Source organism: Monomorium pharaonis, chromosome 9 (genome assembly GCF_013373865.1).
Source record: "Monomorium pharaonis isolate MP-MQ-018 chromosome 9, ASM1337386v2, whole genome shotgun sequence".
NCBI lineage: Eukaryota > Metazoa > Arthropoda > Insecta > Hymenoptera > Formicidae > Monomorium > Monomorium pharaonis.
Genome location: NC_050475.1, coordinates 15,294,387 through 15,320,621, shown reverse-complemented (window position 1 = coordinate 15,320,621; position 26,235 = coordinate 15,294,387). Strand labels below are relative to the sequence as shown.

General features: G+C 41.8%; 1 protein-coding gene across 1 annotated transcript in view; it reads right to left on the bottom strand.

Moving 5' to 3' along the window:
• The window catches only part of LOC105839279 (quinone oxidoreductase-like protein 2 homolog), a 207,511-nt gene extending 182,364 nt beyond the window's left edge, over positions 1-25,147 (bottom strand). The window contains exons 1-4 of the mRNA XM_036292459.1: positions 23,450-25,147; positions 23,045-23,223; positions 22,151-22,291; positions 19,861-22,081 (exon numbers count right to left, since the gene is read on the bottom strand). Of these exons, the coding sequence (XP_036148352.1) occupies positions 21,901-22,081; positions 22,151-22,291; positions 23,045-23,223; positions 23,450-23,626 (678 nt within the window). The 5' untranslated portion in view covers positions 23,627-25,147 and the 3' untranslated portion in view covers positions 19,861-21,900. The remainder of the gene's footprint in view (positions 1-19,860; positions 22,082-22,150; positions 22,292-23,044; positions 23,224-23,449) is intronic.
• Between the last annotated feature and the right edge of the window lie 1,088 nt (positions 25,148-26,235).

Sequence of the window (26,235 nt, the reverse complement as noted above, 5' to 3'; positions counted from 1 at the left end):
TTTTAAATTCTTAAAAATTTGCCATTTACCTTTAAAAAAATAAGTAGACTTTAATATGGTATTTGTGTATTGTAATATTTTAAGAAACATTAAAAATACTCTCTCGTGAGATGTGTATAGAATAATGCATCACTCTTGGATGGTAACGAGAAATTTGTTTACAGAGAGGTTGGTAGTTTATGGAAGTTTGTGGGAGGTGAGAAGGAAAGTGTACGCATCTCCAATATTTCATGACTTCTAAACGCCCACATGGCGTCTGGAGTCATATTATGCATGGAACACAGTTAATTTTTTTTTCGCCGAACTTGATTACTCGGTTACCGTGGGAAAACACATGAAATTTAGTTTTAATTTCGATACGCGCACATACGCGACCGGCGTTTTAAAGCACGCTTAATTAAAACTTTAGATTGCCTACTGAATACATTAATGCTATGCTTTCCACAGAAAAGTACGATAAAATAGAGCGAGATACATCGCGGGAGTATACCGGTAACAGTTTTGTTTCGTCTTGAATTAAACTGGAAAATGAAAGTAGAAGTTTAACTTAAATCTCAGCCAATTAAGCCTTGAAGGTATAAATAAATAAAAACACTCTGTTTTCCCGTTGTTTGATTTCAATTGCAAAACTTTGCAGATTTAGAAATTTAATTTAAGACTTTACACCACTCAAAATATCTAATACCAAGAATTGAAATGCGTATGTGTATATATATTACGAATAATTCCAAAAGTCCGTCACAAATTTTATTATGAGAAGATATGTTCGGCTTTCATTATCTAATGTAACGCTACCAATGTACAATGACATCACGCGCATTATTTACATATAAATGTAACTTTCCCTTGACATCTCAAACCTAAGTACAACATACAAAAACGAGCTGAAATGACAAATGTAATAGAGATCAGACTTTCCAAGAATCAAAAGAACAGACAAAGGAACGGCAGAGAGATTAACACGATGGATCCGTTAGCAATACTGTAATCTCATGATCCCTTTTGCACGATCCCTGCGGGCAAGCCGTCCGGGAAATTCACCTTTCCGCCGCGAAACAAACAGAATTAAAAGCGACCTGGTATGCTTGTGTTAAACGTGATTAAATATCAAAAGCCGCCCGTTTCCCGCGACACGCCCATCTCCCTAATACTCTCCGCGCGTACAGCCTTATTATACGACGGCTAATTAGGACGATGAGAGGGTCAAGAGCGGATAATATATTGTTCTCGCAAAAGAACTGAAGCTAGAGTTGAAATTAACTAAAGAAACGGAATAGCGAAACGCGCGCGCGGTTGGCTACACGCGAATTAACCGGACCCCGAGTACCCCTTTTTTAGTACACTTTGTATGAAAATATGCGTGGCGGCACTGCGAAAGCAAAACCCAGCGTTGCAGAAGAACAAAAACTCTTCTTTCTACAAAATTGTTAATTTATATATATAAAAAAAAACGCTTTTTTATTCGAAGCTGAATGCAATTTACAAGTTGCATATATCGAATCGAAACTAGACGCGTATGTATACACATGTATAATAGTTGTCGATGTAGAGTAACAGTGATATGAAAAATGGAAAACTTTGAGAAAATTGAGAAGAAACAAAAAAGCAGCGTTACCGAATTGCCGCTGAATACTTCATTTCCTTGGCCGCTGGCCACGACTGATCCTCGAATACCAAATGATTGTTTATAATAATTTTATCGCTTGATTTATGCTTTCGATCCTATATAAGTGCACAACAGCACGACGGACAATGATATAATTTATTAATACTAAACTTTATCGTAGCTACATACTCAACCTCATACATAAATCATGGGAAGGATTTCCTTACACTCATATTTTTTTAACGACATAAGAATTGCGAAGAGTACTCCCTCTCCTCTTCAATTTTATCAAGGTCCGCTTATTTACACAATATCGATCTTGACTGAGTTTTATTCGCAAAAAACATTGCGGGCAAAAGAAAAATATAGAGAACTCTGTAATAATTTCATTTGTTATTGTCTCGTCGCACCGCCATGCCCGTGGGTGCTGTTCTCTTTCTTTATTCCGTAACTCTTAATTCCGACGAATTATTATAAAACAATGTTATCGTTTCATTTAACGTTAAAATTATCAGAGATGTGCCCGCGAAAACGGCGATGGGCCTTAATATACCTCGGGCGCAGGGCAGAAAAAATTTCAAACAAAGTGCGTTCAACGATAATTCCATTCGAAACTTTTCTCCCCGGCTCTTTTTCCGCACAAAAAGCAAAAGCTAATTCAAAATTATGCTGATCAAAGAGCAGTGATCCAAAAGTACATACATTGCAAAAGTACAGGCCAATTATTGAGTTGACGACACAATTCTCATTATCTTTCGATGTCTTTCTCTAATCTGTTGCATACAATGAAATAATTTTCATTGTATTTCATTGCATGCAATGAAATAATTTTCAAGGCAAATAATAATGGCGGAGCCAGAGGCTTATCTTTTGACTTTATTTCCAAAAAATCCTGTAAAGTGCATCGATGAGAGCTTACGCTTTCGTCGGAATCGAATATTGGACGGTATATTTTTCCAGTTTAGCGAAACGTTATTAATTGAAGCTTAGGGTTCAATGAATTTTCAACGAATGGTGTAACAACTTCCAATAGCGAGAGGACGATTATTATTCGTTATCCTGTCGTTAGTTCGACCGCCGAGCTGCTGGCTCGAATTTACGATCACGATCGAACCTCGGTATTTGCATGGGATACTTCGGTGGGGCTTAAGCGGCTTTCCAAACGCACAGTGACGCGTTTTTTTTACATGTCTCTATAATTCTGGTTTTGTATCCATGGTTTTCTAGGTGAAAAGAAAAATCCTTTTCAAGCGTCTAACACGTAGTGTGTGCAACGCTATAAAACAATTCCCCCTTGAGAAATTTGATACGTCTCTCTGCATTTAATATACATTACGAAACTCATATAACAATACGTTCACAAGTTTCTTATAAACTCTGACTCTGTTGTACGCTCTGTACATAGAATACAACGAGCGGGACTTTCTTGTTACAGCTCCTCTGGTTTATTAAAGACAATATGCGCGCTGCGACGCCGCGCGCCTCAAATAGAAATATATCTTTAGAATCTTGATCGTGTTTGGCAAACTTATGGCATTTCGCGCCCGCGACGAGACAAGGCATTCCGACGACAGAAGTCGGTAATTACGAGTCGACACCGCGTACAGTGTCGAGGAAGGGGAATAAGACGAGCGAGCGTCAGATACACAATAATCCAGCGGTGCAATTATCGAAGTTTATCGGGTCACCGAGCTGTAATAATTTTCCGTAGGTACAAGATTGGGCGCGAAAGAGAGAAAGAAAGAGAAAGCGAGAGAGAGAGAGAGAGAGAGAGAGAAATCTTGGAGAGCTCGCGAGTAGCGGCGATTAACTTGGACGATGCGGGGAGGAATATAGGGGTCGCGAGACGAGCCGCTTGGCAGTCGTGGAAACTTTTAATGACGCGGGGCGGGGAATGTCACGGAGCTCGACATGAAATATGTAAGAGCGTAAGAATCTATCGGACACAAAGCGGCACATAATCGCCGGGGTCGCGCATTGTTCCGCGCACAATGCCGAGGCTGCACGCCTGGAACGACGTGACGCACTGACGAAAGTCGGGCGACAACACTCGCGGCGCAGTCGATCGGTCGATCGGTCGGTCGGGTCTTATGAATTTTTCAATCCGACCGTCGGCGACAAAGCCGGCAGAAATATTGGATTCACCGTAGAAATAGCAAATGTCATCAAGATAAGTTGTTTTTGGATGTCCGATTATATTCGTGACGTTGTGCGCGAGGGACGATATCCCGAATCGACGGCACTTGGAGCACGGATTCTCAAAGTATGTGGGTCGCGAAAAGTTTTTCAGCTCTTGGCCAGTATTCCTTAAAACAAAAGTTAACAAAAGATACAATTTTAAAGAGAAATGTAACCATGTATAGGAAAATGTCTACCGTCAGATAGTAGAGCAGTGCGTGAAGTTCTGAAAGGTATAATCTCGGATTCATGTCGCTTTTATAATTTCACGATGAAACTTGTACAATTCGTGACGAAAGCCACGATATCGGGTATTTCGCGTAGCGACCTTCCGTAACTTCCGCAGTGCATCTAACGTGACATAACTTCGATGGGAAAGTAAGCGCTATTTCTTTGCCCACACGTGCGTGCCGCGGGGATGGAATTAGCATTTTAATCGCTCATCTCGGCGCGGTCCAGCGGCAGCTGCGTTCCCCGCGTTTGTCGGCTTGCGTCACGCATGCACGCGCATTGCAGGCGAGAGAGTGTCTTTCTCACCTTCGTGTCGGCGCGTCGCGTCGGCGGAGAATTGATGCCGCACAGTTTTTTCCTCCCGTAACACAACGAGCCTCTGCCTCTGCCTCTTTCGTTTGCATACTGATCGCTCCTTGTTTTTAATGCGGACGCGACGCGGCACGACGTATAATTAGGTTGCCGCACTTCGCGTCACGCTCGACCAGGGCGAGTTAACGCTCCCGCGAAGCTAAACTGCTCATCGCCGACGCTTTCAGAGCCGACGACGCTTTTCCATTATAATCCGCCGGAACGGCGTGCTTCGTTAGGCTCGACGACGCGAAACGCCCGACGGGCCGTCTATCGTCTCTAACGAGATGACTGTTACTCGGGCGGAGCTTTCAAACGCAGCTGCAGGCAACCATTGGGATTTATTCATCGAATGCTTCGATTGGTCGTCGCGTTGGGCAGATCACGATAATATTTAATGCTCAACTTTTTTTTTCCGCACCATCACATGCACATGCACAGGGGAAAGAACCGTATATCTTTCAACGAGAGGATTCAATTTACAGCGAATGATGCAAGTACTCTAAAACAAATGTACAGTTTTACAAAGCAAAGAGCGAGTGGTATCGCATGATTAACAGCCACCCTCTTCTCACCCTCTGCCCTCGTACGCTCTTCACATGCAACATATCGAAATACACTCGATACCGGAGAACTTTAAATATTTCATTGTTGTCGTGATACCGACATTTATTAAACCATTTATTAATGACTTTCCTTTTTTTTTTTATTACCAGAGAGGAAGGTTTGGTTTATAATCGTGTAATCATTAATGTAAGCTACTGCATTATAGCGTCATGACAACAAGTTTAATATTAATTGCCTGCTGATTTCGTATTAGATCGACAAATTAGCAATTAATTATATCGTAAATCCAAACTTGACTTCCAGCAGCGAGAGCGGCAGGCAGATTAGCGCAGATCTTATTAGAGGTGCAGAATACGATACGATAAAGATATTGAAGTACAGGCGCGAGGGAAAAGATTATCTCTCTGTAACGAGAGCGAAACAAATGTAAAACCGGTTAATTAGCAGTTAATCGACCGTGAGATTGCTACATCAACAGATAACCGGGATAATGTATGCTGATTCTTCTCAAGCTATACTATAATTTTTTTAATGAGAAATTCAACATTATCGATAAGCTTTAAATGCGCGACGCGAAAAACACGAAATTTATAGCTCACTCGTTATCTAAAATTAAATTTTAATTTATTTAAAATATTTGATACGCGACAGAAACCTAATAACGATAAGAACTCCAATTCTTTGGCGTTTAAGTGAAATTTCACATCTGTACATTTTAGAAGATATCGAGCGGCACGCAACTTCAATATTCGATAGAATAAACTATCGAATAGAATAAGCTACATGTGTTATTATATCATCGTTTTAACCGTGCAAATATTAAAATATAGGTCACATTCGCTTTGAATTAAAATTAACTCGAAATATTAACTTCATTTTATATAACAGATAATCTGTATAGCCATTAAAATGTTAAAAATTTTAAAATTGTTAATTCCGAAAGAGAGGCATTATTATTTCGCTAAATCGATAATGTTCAATTCGAAACATCATTACAGATGACATTATATTTTTAATCCTCTTTCTTTATTCAGTGCGTGTCCCCGCACTCAATATAACATAAATTTTTTAAATAAACTTTTGTTTCGATATTTCGTAATAAATACAGGAAAATTGCCAATACCGACACATACTCCGCTCTTGTTTCCGGATAATATATTTCTTAAACAAAAGTTAAAAATACTTTGACTACGTAAATTGAAAGGTGTCTTCTAACAGATAGCATAACAGTTTTTATCACACACACATACTGTTTCATATTTTATAATAACTAGACACCACAGACGCGCGCTTCGCGCTAACTAGTTAACTTTTTATTTTTTACTTTTTAAAAATAAACCATAATTGTATAGATAACCATCTATAGAAATATGACAACTGTCAAAATTCAATCGCAATGACGGTTACTCTCGCAACACGTAGTAAATTTACTGCAAGTAAATTTTTATTCTTGAATGCTATGATATAAGCATGATATAAACATCAAATGCTATTATCAAATAGAAATATTTATTTACATCAATAACAAATAGGTTTACGTAAAGTATATTTTATTGTTAAGATGGTATTCTTTTTTCTAAAATCGTATATGATTAAAACAAACTTAGGTACATAATTCGAAAGTTATTTATTCTTGAATTAAAAATAACATGCTTGAATATTGGATTAACAACTAAGCTTGTGTGGAGTATATTTTATTCTTAAGATGGTATCCTTTTCACTATCCACCGCTACGTGGCGTATTATCTCGTGAACAAAATGCACTTTCTTATAAATAAAAGAGGCTTGCCAAGAGCGCGGAAGGAAGTAAGATTTCGCCATCTACATATAAAATTGACTAAAATATGTCAATCTATAAAAAAAATCGAGAAAAATGAGGACAGAATTGTGAAAACTTTTATTTTAGAAAAATAATATGTTTAAATTAAATTAAATTTATTTTAAATAAAGTTAAAAAAAAGACTCATTGAGAAAAAAATTACAATTAATAAAAACACATTTAGTATTAAACTAATGCAATTTTATTCTTTAATTAAAGCAAATTTTGTTTTCAATAAAATTTTTTTTAATTTTAATTAAAAATAATTTATTCTTAGGGTAAACTCGGATAAGATGGCCATAGTTTTTTTAAATGCAAAAAACATACTTTTATTTTTATTATTTTTTAATAGCGTTTGGTATATTATTTCACTGAAGCTTTAAGTATGTAAAACTATCGACATTAAAGAGAAAATACTTAATAAAAAGTTTTTATTATCAAAATATTGAAACATGAACATTGGCCATCTTTCACAACTTTTAGGGAAAAGATGGCCATAGTATTATAGAACAGTTGGCTATACATTTTTTTGTATTTAACATTTATAGAATAATAAAAAAACTTATAATTTTACAGATTTAGTTTTATTGCCACATATTATCACATATTTAATTTTATTTTTAAACATTTTTCATATTAAATGTTCACACAAGTTTAGGATCAATTTAACTCATTGTCATTACTAAAAAAAAAAACCTATATAATATGTAAAATTAAAATATTAGGTGCATAACTTAATTCTCGTCTTTTTTAATAAAATATATACATAAATACTTATCCCAAAATGTCATGGGCTATCTTGCCCAAACTGCGAGAGAAAGATAATCATAGTATTTATTTAAAAAATAGAAAAGGAAATAAAAAATATAATTACACATTACAATTTACATACTTTTGTTACGTGGGTAACGTTCATTGCGACAGCACAACTGTAACATTGTGGCAATTTCTAATGAACACGTGAAAAATTCGACATTGTGGCAATTTCTAATGAACACGTGAAAAACTTTGCAGGTAGTTAAAAGTAAAAACGTGATGTGACATCCACAATATCATTATTTTGAATAATATACGCGCATAAACTAGAGTAAATATTGATTATCTTTGAAAATAATTACGAGAATACATTATTTAGCAATTATTGGAGAAATTATAGCCATTGGCCATCTTTTCCGTATGGCCATCATACCCTAACTTACCCTAATTGAAGAATATTTATTCTTGGCGCTATTTTAAGTACAAAATATTCTTAAATCAAGACATCTTTGCATTTTTTTAAGAATAAATTTTTTTGTGTAAATCAATCAACATCGCGGAACAATACAATGGTAACATCTTTTTTTTACAAATGAGATGGATGGATGGATTAAATGTTTTTGCAACATGATGAAAAATGAATGAGAAATTGAGCTTCAAATTCATGCTCCAAAACTGGCACAATGGGCTACATTTCCCTCTCTTTTCTTCTAATTTAAACCGTTTGTACAAAAGATTTACAAGTTAATGAATATGAGGATCCTAAAAAAACTTAATACATTGATCATGTTACGTCGAGAAAATTCTGTTTAAAAAAAAAAAAAAAGAGGGAAAAAATGATAATAGAGCTGTGATTGTGTGACGCGTGCTTCTACTTTCGTTAAAAATTACGGATTGACATGGATTCAACTTCATTCATGTCAATGTAATTTTTAACAGAAGTAAAAGCACGCGTCACACAATCACAGCCCTATTACCGGAAATGATATCGAATATCCAATTTATGGCCAATGTCCGTTTTACGGCCGAGTGTTCGAGCCTTACATAATTTCCATTCGTGGAATAATGGGCGTTTCGTTATTTCGCGGGAGGGTGGTGGTTCGATCGATCGGACGCGTGGAAAAGAACTCGCTCGTTCTGCGTGTCAACTCCGTTACTACCGTTCGACTGACTTCCCGACAAGTGTGGAGTTAATCTTGCGCGAATGAGAGCCTCTCTTTCTTTCTCTCTCTTTCTTCATAGCTCACTCCTGTGCTCCTGTCTCGCTCTCCTCTCTCCTGTGCACGGGCGATCGCGTGATCGAAATTGAAACGGACGAACGAACGAACGAACGAACGAACGGCGAGAGGTCGCGTGCTATCGAGAGGGCTCTCTCTGTGTGGTGGCCCAGGCGGACCTTTCGCCATCCCCGCGGGCTTTTCGTTCGCGGCCCAACTGTCCATTTCCCAGCCGTTAATCCCAACGGAGGGTTTCCGGTCGAAGGGTACGCGCCCGAGCAACACACAATGGCGCGGCTCGCCTGACGAGAGTGAAGGGTGTGCAGGATATGTCCCAGGTATCGCGCACTATCTCTCCATCACGGACACTTGAGGCAAAACTCGGTATAGAATTTGGGTTGCCTCTGCGTGCGGTATCAAGTTCTCGAATTGCAGCGATTCAACTTCGGACGTGCAGACCAATGATAAAGGGATATTTTTCTTATTGAATTTTTGATAGATCCCGTATTGACGGAACTTTAATTTAAGATTTCTATAGTTTGCAAGTAAACTTGAAGAAATCAATCTTAGCAATTGTGTAAAATTCTATAATTCCATGATTGAAACGCACAAAGTCACTGAGGCGCAGTTGGTATTATGCAAAGCAATGTCTGTCCCTACTCTTTATATTTCGGAAACGGTTCCAAATTGTAAAAAACCATAAAATACCCATACAATCATTTCGAGGGCTATTCTTTTAAAAGGGTTGAGGGAGGGATGTATGATTTTTGATAGAGAAAATTTTGTTGAAATTTTTGTGAGAATTATAGACCCTCCAGCTCTATAATCTAATTATTAAATTAATATACGCAAGATAAAATGAGCTTGTTCAACCGTATGTCGTTTTCAGATTATTTCTAACTTCTGAAAAATTACTTTTATATCTGTGCAAATGAAAGAATGGAAAAAAAAAGAGAAAGATAATACGAATCCACGCATCCGAGCTTCGAGAGTCATGTGACTAATGAAACGAACAATGACGGGTTCTCGTCGGTGCGCCTCTTCACGCGCCTCCTCGGCGTCGCCTCCGATTTCACGTCCATCAGAACCACGTAATATCGCACGCTAAATCCCGGTAAACCCGAGAAGCCGGTATTAGCAGAGTACGCGAGCGGCTGCGCAATCCCCGGACCCTTAGAACGAAATTAGAGAATCCTACGCTGCCGCTGAACGACGAAGAGGCGCTCGCGCGCGACCCTCCGAAGCGGGCAAATCCGATTTCACCCTGTCGGACTATTCGATTCCAAATTAACATAATAACGGCGAAAATTAGGAACCCGTACTCTCGTCTGCCTACGACTGGTAGACTGCAGGAATTGCAGAATAATTAGGAAACGCTCGAAACGAGCGAATCCGATACGCGGGGCGAGAGAGATCGCAGGCAGAACCGATATCTCTCCGAGAATTTTGATATTGTGCGAGGAAACCTATTGATAGAGTAGTTGTGATCGATAAGGGAAGTGCTCCGTTCTCATAAGTGCATCGCAATTAGGGATACGCCCCTTGAGGCACAAATAAGTTAATCATCAAGATATTAACCCTTGGAAAGCTGCAAAATATTTTTTTTAAGTTTCTTCTATCTTTTACACGTCACGTCTCTAATCCACCGCAATAAGCTAATTTATTATATAATCATGTAGTTTACCCGTTTTGTGTTCGATAAGAATTCGCAATTCAAAAGCTCCTTTCTTTTAATTCCGCGATTACCGTGGCAGCTGGCTTCCCGATCTCTAAATAACGTCTTTGTATCGAGATCTTCTCCGGGATCATCCAACGCAATATATATCCCGGTGGATCACGCGGAAATCAGAGATTTCGAACGAAATATTCCGTCCAGATCATCCTGATTTAGCTGGGGAAAACGCGGGGAGCGTGAGGCATATTCAATATTTCGCCGACCTCCACGGCGTTCTTACGCGTGAACGTGAACGCGACCCTCGATCTCGGCTTCGCCTCTCCGCTGTTGTCGACCCTCCGAATCCCAGGCCTCCGAATGCCGCCTCCGCGATTTATTATTTGCCGAACGATTTGTCATTTGCGCATCACCCTCGAGTGGCGCTTTGTGTGCCCTTAGGATCGAAATATCGGGACGGCTTGTCGAGTCAAGATATTCCCTCCATTACGACGGAGTTTCCTCCGGAGGATGACGATTTTTCGAGATGCCGAGCCCAGCCGAACGCGAAGCGGATATAAGGAGCTGCTCGGCGGATCGGATTTGCCGTAAATATTTTTACCTGCCACACGACACGTCAATCCCGGCCATTCGAAAGTCTTTCGCCTGATGTCTCTGAGATGCGGAAATTAGAGATCCTCCTATTTCTCCACGTCGAGTACAACAGAGAGGATTCGAACTATTGCGACGACGAACAATGGGCGTTTGGAAATTATTATTTCGGCTTTTTAAATCGAAGTTTGAAGATCAAAGAGTGTAGAGATACGGATCGATCTTTGGATATGTCTTTGCAAATTAACGTATATCCGAAGGAAGTTTAACGCGCAAGTCGAAGTGCAAGATGAAGTCAAATGCGCGAAACGCCCATCGTCACGCCACTATGCGAATATATGCGTCACGGGACACACACCGGTGCGTCAGTTTTAATTAGCGCGCGCCCGACACCGATGCCAGGGATAACCATCAAATATCGGCCGCGCGTTACGGCCGTTAATAAAATTCCGCGGGCGTCGGTCGTCCCGCCGGCCATTTGCGGAGACGTAAAGTCGGCTCGCCGTTGCTGCTCGCACATACCCATGTAGGGTTTTACAATCGGCTCAGTACTGCGCCAACAGTAGTGAATACTGGCCGTCGGAGTTCGGGTACTGGTGCGGTACTGAAAACACTATTGGCGCAGTACTGGCGCAATGTTGGATGATAACTTGGGTCGACTATTGACAGACAGTACTGGTTCAACCGTCGTAGCCAGTACTGCCCCAATACAAGCATTACGATCGGCCCTGTACTGAGCCACTACCGGTTGCCAGATTTTCAATACCGGCGCACTACTGGTAGCACTAACGGTTTAGTACTGGTCGCAGCATCGGATTACAACTGATCTGGATGTCGGCAACTTATGCTAGTTTATAGACATTAATTTGATGAATAATTGAATACATGTATTTTTATGGATATGACATTTTATTGTATTAATAATATGTCACATATATATATATATATATATATATATATATTCAATTATTCATCAAATTAATGTCTATAAGCTAGTATTAAAATGTTAACAATGTCAAATATTATAAATATTAATATTAAATATTATTTATGTATATAAATATTATTTTACACAATGTTATTTTTTTCTTTCTTTCTCTCTCTCTCTCTTTCTTTCCCTTTCTTTCAATTTGACAATAACACTCTTTTCAACATACATTAATTATAATTTACTTATATGTGTACATATGTACACATAGACTTACTTTATTTTATTCTTCTTACTTTTCTTTCTTAATTTTTCTTAACTATTAAAATTTTTTTTTCTCTCTCTCTTCTTACCGACTCTTTCTTTTTTTTATCTATTCTTCTTCTATTCTACTTTATCTTCAAATACAGTGTTTCTTCCTCTCTTTCTTTTAATATATAACTAAAAATAAAACATGGCACAAAGTATATTGACTTATCATAAAATAATTATTTCCATTAAAAAATGGAAAATTTTATATACTTATCTGATTGTACAATGGATAGTACGTTATACTATAATCTCTCCTTCCAAAATGTAATATGCATACAGAAACTAAATAAAAACTTGCTCGCCATTAACCTCGCGCATGTCACATCATTAATCCCGAACTGTCACATTATCGCCGTGAAGCTCGCCGCGGACTCGTCTGCTAACGTCAAAGCATATTCGACTGTATATTAGTCTGTCAGTAGTGCGCCGGTATTGAAAATCTGGCAACCGGTAGTGACTTAGCCAGTCACTTGCCAGTATTGGCCCAGCATTGGTCTTCGTTGTAACGCCGGATTATTTTATTAAGGTTATGTTAGATAGACAGCCAGTCACTTGCCAGTATTGGCCCAGCATTGGCTGACAGAATCTTGGCAAAGAATCGATTGCCGTAGCATTGGCCAAGCATTGGTCTTCGTTGTAATGCCGGATTATTTTATTAAGGTTATGTTAGATAGACAGCCAGTCACTTGCCAGTATTGGCCCAGCATTGGCTGACAGAATCTTGGCAAACAATCGATTACCGTAGCATTGGCCAAGCATTGGTCTTCGTCGTAACGCCGGATTATTTTATTTAGGTTATGTTAGATAGGCAGCCAGTCACTTGCCAGTATTGACCCAGTACTGTGTGCCAGAATGTCGAGCAATGTATGGGTGTTAACCATCGGCCAAGTACTGGTTTTTGTTGTAAGTAGACAGCCAGTCTTTTGCCAGTGATGGCCCAGCACTGACTGACAGAACCTTGGCCGACAATTGGCTGCCCTAGTGTTGGCTAAATCTTGGTTTCATTGTCACATCCGGCAACCCTATATGGGTAGGTATCCGGTGCGGGGATTATTCACGTTCGATTACGGGATTCCAGAAATCGTGGGAAAGCCGCGACGCGCGTCTCGTCATACAGCACGGCGTACAGCGCGTTTCAAAACAATTTACCACTTATTCGCCGGTGTTCGTAGTCGATTATCGTCGTTCGCTCAACCTGGCCGAAAAATACTTCCGGCCGCGGATAAGCTCCGTTCGGCTTTTGCCGCTTCGAAGTCGACCTTCCTTATCTACGAAAAATTCGATAAACATTCGAGTTTTATCATCACTTAGACGCCTCCGCTAAGCAACATTTCGCTTCGCCTTGGTCTCTAATATCCGTTAGAAATACGGCGATGATCCCGAGGTACTTTGCGTAAAGTCCAGAGCGACTGGATAGGCGCATCTCACTACTTTTTACGACGAAACGAAGCCGAGATCATTGCCGACCGGAATGCTCGCAGCACATTCTTGGGCACGACAGCATTTTACGGTGCATTATACATATGCCGTGCGCATTAAGGCGGAAAGTGTGAGCGGTCGTGTGTTAATCGGTCGTTAAGCCGCGCTAGAAATTAAATCCGTGGCATTTCGAAACACCGTGTGCAATATTCCCCGTTATTATCGGAGTTAATTTATCGTCGCGCGCAGCGCCGAAGCAAGTGCACACGTACACCCTGCGGCCGCTCTAAATAGATAATCTCACTCCTGGAATAACGGCCGGATTATTCGGTCGATTTTTAGCGTCTTCTCCTCGCGCGGCTTATTTAAAAGCGAGGCGTATTATCTACTCCCTGCTACTCAAATAATCAACGCGCTCTACTTCGGCGCAGGTGCACCGTGGCAAGACTGGGGTGGATGCTGCAATTTTCAAAAAAATTAAGCCGTAGAGCGGGAAAGAGGTACTCATTTTTATATGCCCTCTCCGCGCGGCGATGTTCCAGGCCATCGGAACCTCGTACGTCTTGGCCCGGGGGAGAAAAATTGTGCACTACGTAAGGTTGAAAGACGAGACTGATGATCCTCTGCCTGGTAATCGGCTATCGATTTTCGTAAAAAGCGAAACGTTAACGTTACGGAGGGATACGAGCGTCAACTACGGAATATCTCGCCCGGGGAATCACCGGCGATGATGACGGCTGCTGATGGACGGTTGAGATATTTGCGTACGCTACCGCGAGTCTTGTCTATTTTAATTATCATCGAGCGCTGCAGGCCGGCCCGATAAGCATTTACCCGTGGCAGAGGGAGAGAGAGAGAGAGAGAGAGAGAGAGAGAGAGAGAGAGAGAGAGAGAGAGAGAGAGAGAGAGAGAGAGAGGGGGGGGGGGAGAGCTCGTGGTGCACGCGGTTCGATGAGCGCGTCGATAGCGGCGAAATGCGGGCGCGTTCTCGCCACAACGTATGCGGGTAAAGGCGGCAACGGTGGTGCTATGCATTCACTAACTCGCTATTCCGCGAGGCTGTGCGCTGTGACGATGCGTAAAGTTTGACCCGCGGCGCGCACTCTCTCACGTACACGCACGCCAGGCAGGCTTGTACCAGCGTATACCTAAACGCGACAGCGTAAAGGCTCTCGCAACGCATGGACGGTACACGATGGTATATCGCCCAACCGCCGGTGAATAGTACCAGCGGCGTTGTAGCGGGGATGAAGATTTAATCGGGCTCTGAATTAGGAGACGCTAAAAATTCACAGCGCGAAATAAGCAACGTGTGGGTTTAAGTGTGCGAATATCGCGCGCGACGAAAGATATGTTCGCCTCACCGAGTTTTACCATGTGTCCCGCCGTACATCTTCACCGCGCGCGCGAGGCCGCATTTAAGTCACGCCTGGCAAGACGCCGCCGCGGGTGTCGGGGTGGTGTAGCGCAGGTGCAGCACGTGCGCGCGAACGAAAGAGTGAGGACACTTCCGCGACACGAATACCCGGTGATTTTATCGCGCGACAGGAACCCGACGCGGAACCCGCGGCGCAGCGTTTACATAACGCGAGGCGAGGCGAGCCTCTGTCGATGGCACATGGCGAGCAAATGGCACATAGTGCCGTCTTAACGCATGGGTGTGTTTCAACGCGCTTCCCGTGAAAGCTCGTATTTAATAATTCTCGTGAATCGCCTGATTAAATACCGGCCACGGCCCATCGCGAACTGCATTGACGGTGCGCGCGCGCGCGCGCACGCGGCCGCGGTGAAACATAATATCGGATACGAAGATGGATGGCGAGCCTCTGCCAGTATTCATGCACGTTAATTTAGTCCTCACGCACGTTAATAACGCGGTCATATATAAGATGAACATGACCGGACGACGGTCGATACGAGGGTAATTTTGCATAGGCGGGAAACATACACGGTTGCATTTCCACGGTTGCATGTTTCCGGCACGATTTTTTTTTTTTTTTAATGTACTTGTTCGCGTTTAACCTTTCAATACACTCTGCCAGACTGGAAGAATCTGAAGAAAAAAGAAATCTACGTTTGAAAAGGAAATACCGTTTTGTTAAGAAATCTTTCCATATTTCGTTACACAATAGCTTTTGGCCGTTGCTATCTTCTAAATAATAAATAAAAAGCAATTTAAATTATATGTACGTACTTTTACGATAATGCCACGTTTTCACAAGTGTGACTTCATGTTTAAAGAGAATTGTGTAATTTATTAATATTTTATGCTTTTGCACGAAAATGACGAAACTTTTTGAATTCTAAAATGTTCTTTAAATTCTATGGCTTCGTATGTAAATAAAGCTTTCTTAATATTCTCACATTTCGTTTGTAATTAAATTACTTAAAACTTCTTTTCGTAACGCAATGTTATTTTAAAAGGATATTTAAAGGAAACTGTACAATTGAGAAATTTGGAAATATTCAGGAATATTTACGTATTAATCATAAATTTATTTTAGACACGCGCGAAATGATGTTTCACTTGATATTTCCCAAGTTACATAGAATTAAGCTAAGACACTCATTCTAACGAATGATAATTATCGTGTACAACAATGTTATAATAATGCATTCCAATTGCACTACACCGAAAGCACAGATGGATCTCTGAAACACCGATTCCAACCGAAGCAGGCAGGCAGAATAAACAGCTTTAACGTTGTGGAAAAACACCGGAGCGATTTGAATCAGTATTGACAATGTAAAGACATTATCGTCGACTCATCGGCGGAGTGCCAATCCATAATGCACGAGGTCCGGGTCTTTCGCAACGAGACATTTCCACCAGGCTACATTCGGTTGCCTGTCGGGTTTCCGCGAACCGTGTCTTGCGAAAATACGGCGTGAAATCTGACACGATTTTGCAAAATGCGCGCGAGTATACAGTCGCCTCGGTTCTCAGCGGCGTCGTCGCGCGAAGAACGAAAAGAATTGGCGAAAATTCGGAACTGCGAGGAATTCAACGCTACTAGTCGCCGTCGGGAGCTTCGAGCGGCAATCTCCACTCCGGGCTCGGACGTACGTAAAGTCGCAAAGTATGTGCTTTACGCGATGCGGTTTTTTTTTTCCTCTCGACTCGCCGTCACTCGCCGTGGAAGACGCGAGTCAAAGCGAGAAACAAACGACGAGAGACGGCAGCAGATGAAGCGAATCGGACGAGGCGAATCGCACGAGCGAATATCATTTCCTGGCGCGGGTCCACGCGCGGCGGTGCGCAGTGCCACCGTTCCGCTGCCAGGAGCTTCAGCGTCTTTCACCGCGCGTCGCTCGCGGAGCGACGAAAATCTAATTCCGGCTTAGCTTTGCCCACGTGAAAACGAATATAACGGTCGCCGTGACATAGTAAACTCTCTACCAGCGGTACAACGCGACGGTCAATTCATCACGACGGCGGAACGAGCGGCGACTTAATTAAACTAAGAGCACTCGATTAATTAATTCGCCGCGCGATGGCCTCACGGTGTTGGCCCAGTGCACGCATGTATCGAGTGCACGCTATAAAGGCGCGCTAAGGGAAAGAGAGAAAAAGAGAGAGAGAGAAAGAGAGAGAAAGAGAGAGAAAGAGAGAAAAAGAGAGAGAAAGAGAGCAAGAAAAACACGAGCGATCGCGAGAAGGAAGCTCTTATCGTCCAGCGATAGGTACGGAGGAAATAAAACGCGCGCGATCGAACCCATGTGGGAGACGCGCGCCGACGTGACCGTGGGTTGATAAAGCCCGTCGGTTTGTTCGCGCGGAAGGAGTTACCACGTGGGCGGCCAAATACCGACCGAAGGGTTTAAAGCTCCACACGGGGGGCACGTGGCCGTGATGCGTGTGGTGCGTAACGCGCGAGAAATCGAACGCGTTGCCGATTCGCGGTAGGGAAAGACGTGACGTGACGTGACGTGACGTGGCGTGGCGAATCGACGATCGCGTTGTACGTAAATGCGCGTTACCACGTTATTATTTCGGCGAACGAGAGAGAGAGAAAGAGAGAGAGAGAGAGAGAGAGAGAGAGAGAGAGAGAGAGAGAGAGAGAGAGAGAGAGAGAGAGAGAGAGAGAGAGAGAGAGAGAGAGAGAGAGAGAGAGAGAGAGAGAGAGAGAGAGAGAGAGAGAGAGAGAGAGAGACGGAGAGAGAGAGAGAGAGCTAGAGAGAGAGAGAGAGAGAGAGAGAGAGAGAGAGAGAGAATTAAATTCGGGAAACGATCGAAATTTGATCATTTTTCGGAAAGGGAGAGAAACGAGATACGAATTCGCGCTAATCGTATTACGGGTCGACGAACGCGCGGTGAAAATGTAGAAAATCCCTCCCATTCATATCCCCCGCAATGCGGTTTGAAAATCGGCGGCCGCGGAAATCGGAATACCGATTCGAATTCGCGAAACTTTAATCAAGAGCGCGATACACAATAGAGAATTATATTTTACCGTGCGAGTGCAGGATCGCACGTGATGAAACTTTTAGCGGAGCAATATTCCCTCTTGGCGCGCGGGGTTCCGCTTCGTTCTTTATCCTACGAATTCTTTTTAAACCCGCGGTTTCACGTACGCACACCGAAAGGGTTGAAGCATCGAATTTCTAACGTTATCGGGCTGGAGATCGGATAAACGCGTCTAGGGCTAAATAGAGGAAATCCAAGAATCCAAAGTACAGGAAAGGAGGGAGAGAGAAAGCCCATTAAACCTAAATCTACGGTGAAAATGTTACGCGGTTTTATGGCAATCCTCGCGTTCGCTGTCCGCGATGAAATACAAGTAAAGCGATGTTATGGAAAGCGTAACTCGCGCGAGTATCCGAGACCCGGCGGGAGGACGCCGTAGGCGCGTAAACGTACGCGCGCATTGGATACTGTTGCGCGGATGTAATTGAATATTACGCATAAAATGTGGCGCGGGCAAGAAGCCGAGTGATATGCTTCCGGCCTTTCGTAAACACGGCTAAAAGCTCCATCCGGAAGCCACGCGTAACGCTCCACGTGTAAACACACCTCTCGTGACGTACGCGATCTTCTCTCCTCCGGGAAGCCGCATTAGCGTGAATTAGAAGTACAGTGCGATTAATCGCGCCGAAATCTAATTCAATTGAAGGAAAACGAATAAAAGAAGAAGGAACTAGCAATCTCGAACAAATCTAACTTGTTCGCATGAAAAAAGTTTGTACAGTTTCATCGAGAAAAATATATCCAACTGTATTAAAAAATAATGTTCACGAGTGAAGAGGGAAAATGTGTCGAACAGAGAATAACAATACTTTCAAACCAAGAATTAGAATTTTTTTTAGAATTTTTTACTGTAATACTAAAATAAAAATATATTTTTGGCTGAAATTTAATTCTTTAAAAAGATTTTATATTCTTACTTATAAGAGAAAATGATTTTTAATTTGACACTGATTTTTCACTGTGTACATTGTTACGTCAATTTTTGCATATAGAATATAGACAATACAAGCAATTTAAATTATTATAAGTTGAATAACTCGATTCAGAAAAAGTAATAAGTTATAAAAATGTGAATACGTCTGACATGAAATATACACGTAATGAAGAGTATTGATATTTATGCAGTAAATACCCAATCCTGAAGGCTGGATCCTCGATATCTAATAACTGAGTTACATCGCGGTGTCGAAAACTAAAAAAACGTTGGCGTTGGTTAATTAATTTTCCACGGTAGGTCTTTTTGCTTCGTCGAGCTGCGCGCATCCGTATGCAGCGCATGAACAACTGGAGTATAACGAATGGCACTCTTACAAAGATAAAACTTGGAGAGGGAGAAAAAAAGAATGAGAGAGAGAGAAAGAGAGAAAAATGATATATGCATAATAAAGAAGTCTTGTTCATATTTTCCATCTCGCTGTCGCTCTTTCCTTCTCGCTTAACATGCAATCGCAAAGCAGCGCATTATATACGTTTCTCTCTTTCTCTCTTTCTCTCTTTCTCTCTCCTTCTCTCCTTCATCCAATATAGCATTCCGACACACCGAGACTACATCCTTCCCTTTCCCCGTTCACACATTCATGCGTGCATTCAGCTGTCACTCTCACTTCCTTCTCCTCCTCCTCCTCCTCCTCCTCCACTCCTCCTTTCCCTTGACGAAATCTCTCTTTCTCTGTCCCGCGTCTCTCATCTCTCGAGACGAGTGTGTTGATTTATCATTTTATCATGTAAGCGGTGTGATGCCTTACCCGTTCATACTGCCGTCAGCTCCCAGCGTCGACGAGCCGGCGCGTTTCCCAGGTCGGCGGGTGCGAGGTTAGGTCGGCCGCCAGCACGTCGCTAGGTCGCACCGCTCAGCACGGCTGCGTGTGTCAGGCGGTGAGAGGAGCGCGGCCGCGGAGAAAACAACAGGTTGCATGCACCACCACCGCCGCCGCCGTCCCCGCCGTCGTTCGTGATATATCGCGAGATATGGCGGACGCGACGACGCGCGACGTGTGCGTATCGACGAGCGAGAGCAGCGTTTGCGAGAGCGACAAGCGAGCGCGTGTGAGCGAGTCGCGGTTCGGGCCGCGGCCGCTGACGGGTCACGGGAGGAGAAAATGTCCCAGGTGGACACGACGGGTCGCGAGAGGAGGAAGAAACGATGACGGGCGAACGACGGACGACGCGACGTGACGTGACGCGATACGATACGATCGCCGATGGGCGCGCGATGCAGAGACGGACGCGCTCCGTCTCGCTCTTTCCCACCCCCCTCGCACGTTCTTCTCTCTCTCTCTCTCTCTCTTTCACTTGCTACCGTCGACGATCGCGAGAGAGGAAGAGCGACGGCGTGCGTCAACCTCGCCAACCTCGCGACGATTTCTCGACCACCGCGACAAACTCGGATACTCGCGTGGCGCGCGCGCGCGCGCGCGCGAAGACGCCCGTGCACGAGGATAACGCGCTCGCGACACCGCCGGCACACGCCCGAGACGAGGAGGGGGTTAGCTTCACTACCGTGACAACGCGACGCGCAAACCGAGGAAAACCGGAGCGGACACGCGCTGGGCCGCTCGCTTCTCGGCTGCGCCGGCCGCGAGGAGGTGCATCGTCGTCGGTGCCCGACGTGCGCAACTTTCGCGCGGCGTGCCGCCATCTCGCGGCGCCGCGACGAGTCTCTCGCGACGTACACGTACCGACGCACCCGTGGAGAAAGTAGAGCGGGAGTAAAGCGTGGAGACTAGAGAGGCTCGCGTAGAAAGAGACGGAAAACGGTCGATAGGTAAAAGAGGGATGCGCCAATTGCTTGACTCGGAGAGAGAAACAAACGCGGTAACTGCTTTCTGTCTTTTTCTATTCTTCGCTGTCTGATACGTTCGAGTTTATAGTCTCTTAACGAACTCCGATTTGCTTAGACAAATCAGACGATTAAATTTAAGAATAATCAGTTGTGAAACCTTTAAAATTTTTGTTATTCCTAATGTTTTGGTTTGAACGTTTGATCTTCTATAGAAAAGTAGATGTGGCTACGTAGTTTCTACGTCCACGATAGAATGGTGTGGTGGCGCTGCGAATTGGTACGAAATTTAAAATCTAATAATCTCCTCCGTCACAATCTACCTCTGCGATACCCTTACGGTAGCGATCGAGATTGTTCATTCGCATAACCAAATTCTTTATTATCACGTTTTCGCGTTGCCTTGGAAGCTCGAGTACCATTTAATTTTTATTGTAAAAAATTTGTTCAGATGTTTTATTTGTAATTTATGCAGCAAGTCTGTGAACATGTTAGAATAAAACGGTACAAATGTCTTTCTTCGCGTCGGAATTTTTGAGCTTTTTAATATTTTTCTTTGTTTCTGCAGGATGCTTTATTTCGGTTTGTAAAACATTTATGCGAGCTAGGCGATCGTAACAGATAACCCACTGTCATACGCTGAAATTTGATCACAACAGCATGGTTATGTTAATTAGGATAATCAATGTAATATCATTTAATAGTTGATATAAGGAAACCAAATGGAAAAGTGTTTTGAAGAGAGTTTTGAAAAAGTACGCTTTATTAAGTATGAAGATGAAAAACAATAATTTCAAATATAGGAATGCAAACATTTATTATGCTGTTGCTCAATCAGATACAAATTCGTCACTGGCTCTTCGGAAACATTCTTATCGATAAGATAAAAACGCAAGTCAGGAAGCGCACCGTACGCTAACGCCATCTTGGGAAATATCGCGGGCAGTATAAAGGAAACAATGAAATCTGCCGAGTTATAGAATTAGATTAACCGAATTTAATATAACTAAGCCTCGTCGTACAGAGTCAACCGATCATGATCTTTCATGTCGATCAACACTTTCCCGCTCGGCACCGTTGCGTAATAATTGAACGCATCGCTGACGCGATGCAAACCAAAAATCGCCGAGATCCGAGGACGAATCGCGCAATCAGACTTGTAGTCCAATACATGCTCCATGGTCTCTCTAAGGGAAAACGATATATTCCAATAGTTGTACAAGTGATCATCTTAGCTTTTAATAAATCATATTGACCTGTATACCAATGTGTCGGCGACTTTGTAATGCTCCGCAGCGACTGCAAACACCGTGCGGTTCGTTGGGACGTGGGAAAGATCGAGGCATCGTTTGTTTCGCGCCTCACCGAGGAGAGCGATCAGACCATCATGTGCCAAGCTGAAAAAAAAAACATACATGCGTTATATAATATTATAGCATAATATTACAGTTTAATAAATGTTGTAAAATCCCCAGAGACTACTTATTGAAGATTAAAGAGTTTGCGAATTAAAGATTATATATATAGAACTCGAGCAAGCAGAACCTTATTCCTAACACACGCATTAAGTTTCGGTAACTATATACCAATAAAAGTATATAAAACTAAATACAAAATAACATGTATAATTTTATAAATATAATATTGCAATAATAATTGGAAATAAAGAGTAACAAAAAATAATAAATGGCAGTAACACGCAATAATTTTGCATTTCAATTATATTATGCTAATTTTATTTCATTTAGAGATGTGAAAATTTTATTTCGACATAAACGAGCGAATTAGATTCAACACTTTTAAAACTTTGTTCTGATTCGTCAAATTTCAATCCAATCTCAATCCCAATCGTTAGTCTAATACGGGCTTAAAGACAGATCGAATTCCAAACTTCACTTCGCAATCCTCAATCTTCAATGTGTAGTCTGATATGAATTTTCGAGCCATCGATGCTCGCAATTAGCTTGCTGGAAAGTCCCGTCCGGGATGCATGCAAACATGCTGGTTTTTTATTAGACGAATAACGTCTGGTGATCTACTTTCCACATCTCTAATTTTCGTTTCGCAATCGCGGTTTTCACCACCTTCTTGACTAAAAAGGAACCTCGCAATTTAATAAGCCTTGTAACGTAAGAGACGAGTGATTTCACCATTTGACGGTGTCCCGAAAGCACGATCCGCCCTCGGTCTCGATCATCACGCGCACTTCTTCCCTCTCGCCAATCTTCTTCAACTTGTACGGCAAGCAACGTCCGTTTCCGCGTACCACCGTCGCGCCGTGATCCGCGCACAATTCGGCCCGCCTTGCATCGTCGCATACAGCTACCACCTGCGAGATATAAAGAAGTCCTAAAATCGTCCGTAAAGTAGTCCGGGAAAATAACGAAGACGGAAGTATCAGGACACTCACGGGAGTTGAGGATTCGGTTTGATCTCTCATTTGTCACGCGCGTTGATGAAAACACTCAGACAAAGTGTAATATATTCGAAGAGAAACGTATAATTTTTTTTTGTTTCATTACTTACTTGTCTTGATGAATAGCGAGATGGAATACCTTGGCTCCGAAGACTCGAGTGGCGAGATCGATGGCGGCGAGAGCGGAACGCGAGTGTCTCGCGTTAACGAGGAGGCACTCGTTTCTCTGGACGCAAGCCCGACGGCCGATCGCCAGCAACGCCGTGAAATAATCGTCCGTGACGGCCGCCGCGTTTTTCAGTGACACCCGGCTCATTAATCTAAACACATCCTAACGTTTACCCGGGTCGATTATTATCTCAGCGGGACCCGAGCCCGAGGCCCGGCGGAATGCGCGGCGCGCTCGGCGATGAAGAAAGTCGGGGCGTGGTGGTATTTGCAAATTACGGATCTCTCCGAATTAAGATACGGCTTTCCTCACTTCGGGATGAAAAACGCCGTACTCTGTAATGAGCCAGGCAGCTCTCGGCCAACCCGCCGCAGACGGGATAGTTGTGCACGACGACTTCCTCGCCCGTCTGGTAGCCTGTCCGCTCGTGTGCCAGTCTGCCCATTTCCAGGATCGTGCCCGACACCTCGAAACCGAGGACCATGGCCGGCTCCGGAGTTCTGCGATGTTCGCCGCGCCAGAGGAGCACGTCGCTTCCGGTGAGCCCACAGAAGCGCACGTCCACGCGTACCTTTCGACGATCAATCTCTCGCGAATCTCGCCTCGTGAAAAAAAGGGGCGGCGACGCCGGCGCCGCGCCGGAGAGCGAGCGGAGAAAGTGTCTATCGCTCGCTGAATTTCAGCCCGGAGACTTTTAACCTTCGTGCCTCGGAACGCGAATCGATCCTTTAAGTGAAAGCGAGATTTTTCACAAGGCGTAAGCCACGAGTATCGCCGCGACGCGACGCCTTGTGAAATTCCGCGATTAGGCCGCGATTAGGTGCGACATTACAACGCGTAACGCGGCGTCAAAGTTCACACGGTGAGACCCCGGCCGGTATAAACGTCTTTATATGCCTGCCTGTAGAAATTGCAATGCCCCATGGAGAGCAGGAAATAGCGATTAATCCGTAACAGGAAATAGAGAGGAAAATCGCTGGATTTTATTTAAACTGACTTGGGAGTTTCTTGGAAAAACTATTTTATAATGCAATCTCCATTTCTACTAATGTGAATTAACTTTAATTTTAATTAACTCACCCTTTATCTTGTTTTACACTGTTAATATTAAAGAGTCGTATTCAAATCAGTTTCCTGAGTTTAATAACATTTTGTTATTTTTAACTTTCATTTGTTTCGAAATTTGTTCACTAAGAATTTAACAGTGTAATTCTTACAATTACAAAGTCTACAGTAAAGTTAAACCAAGATTATGATTAGAGAAATGTCATCAATAGCAAAATAATATTTCTTAAACAAAAATAAAACTTTAAAAACATATAAATATAAAATAAAAAGAGTCTTTTATTACGCAGTAATTTTCATTAAACAATTTCTTTATGTTTTTTACAACGTAACAATTAATGAAGATTTCGAAAATTTGGCTAAACTGGCATACAAATAGGCTATATTATCCTTTTCTTTTTTTTTCTTTAACATGAGTCATTTGTACAAAATATTATGTACAAGTTAATGTATATGAGGATTCCTAGAAGCCTTTTACTTCGATGTAAAACTGTTTATCGATTATACAAATTACCGTATGCTGTTCCGCAAGACGCAACATGTGGAACGACTATACATAAAAATTAGATTAGGTTAGACCTGTTTTTAATAGATTTTATGTAAAAAAATCAAAATTAATATATATGAATTATGGGTTTTTATTTCTTAAATTATTTAAGCAGGTCGTGTTTTTGTGTCATGTTTCAGTATTGACGTAACATTTAGTTTTTGAGAAATAAGAGAAGTACCGCTTTAAGCCTATTGGCGACTTTCCTCTAATCTACATTAAGGGTGTCGTTCCCTGTAAATGGCCAAAAAAGTAGACAATTTTTTAGGAAATAAAAATAAAAGTATTACACCAAATGTTTTAAAACTGTACAGTATTATCATTCGACATTTATAATGTATAAAAAAATTTTTTGTTCCAAAATAATCGATATATATACTAACACATATTATAGAAACCTTTTTTCATTCGTTCAAAACGATGTGCCGCTTAGCGTCCCTTAAAGTAATCTGAAACAAATAAACAAAAATTTTTTTTTATCTACATGACCATATCTACAGAACCATATTCTAGATGAATATAAAAGTTTTACAAAAAAAATAATTTTACGTCTTCTTTTTTAATAAATAACGCAAAAATTTTTAGCAAAAAATTAAAAAAAAATTTTTTTAGTGCCGCTATTTTGTTAATATTCATTTTTTTAATTTTTCTTTACATTCATCCAGAAACACTATGGTCATTAATGGTAGGTTTAACAAAATTTTTGTTTATTTGTTTTAGACGACTTTCAAGGACGTTAAGCGGCACGTCGTTTTGTACGAATGAAAAAAGATTTCTATAATATGTATTAGTATTAATATATCGATTATTTTGGAACAAAAAAATTTTTTTATACATTATAAATGTCGAATGATAATACTGTATAGTTTCAAAACATTTGGTGTAATACTTTTATTTTAAAAAATTCCTAAAAAATTGTCTATTTTTTGACCGTTTACAGGAAACGATCCCCTTAATAGAAATGGAAATAGGATAGTCAACAAATAAATCATGTGGAACATTTGTTTTCTTTAAATACCTGCGTTTCCTGAATTGGCTTCTCAGGAATACATTCCAATTTCAAATTACATGGTCCATGCAGTATCGCAGCTTGCAGCTTCTTTTCGGTCTGCATGCTTCGCGTTAATTTAGCCGCCCTCCGAAT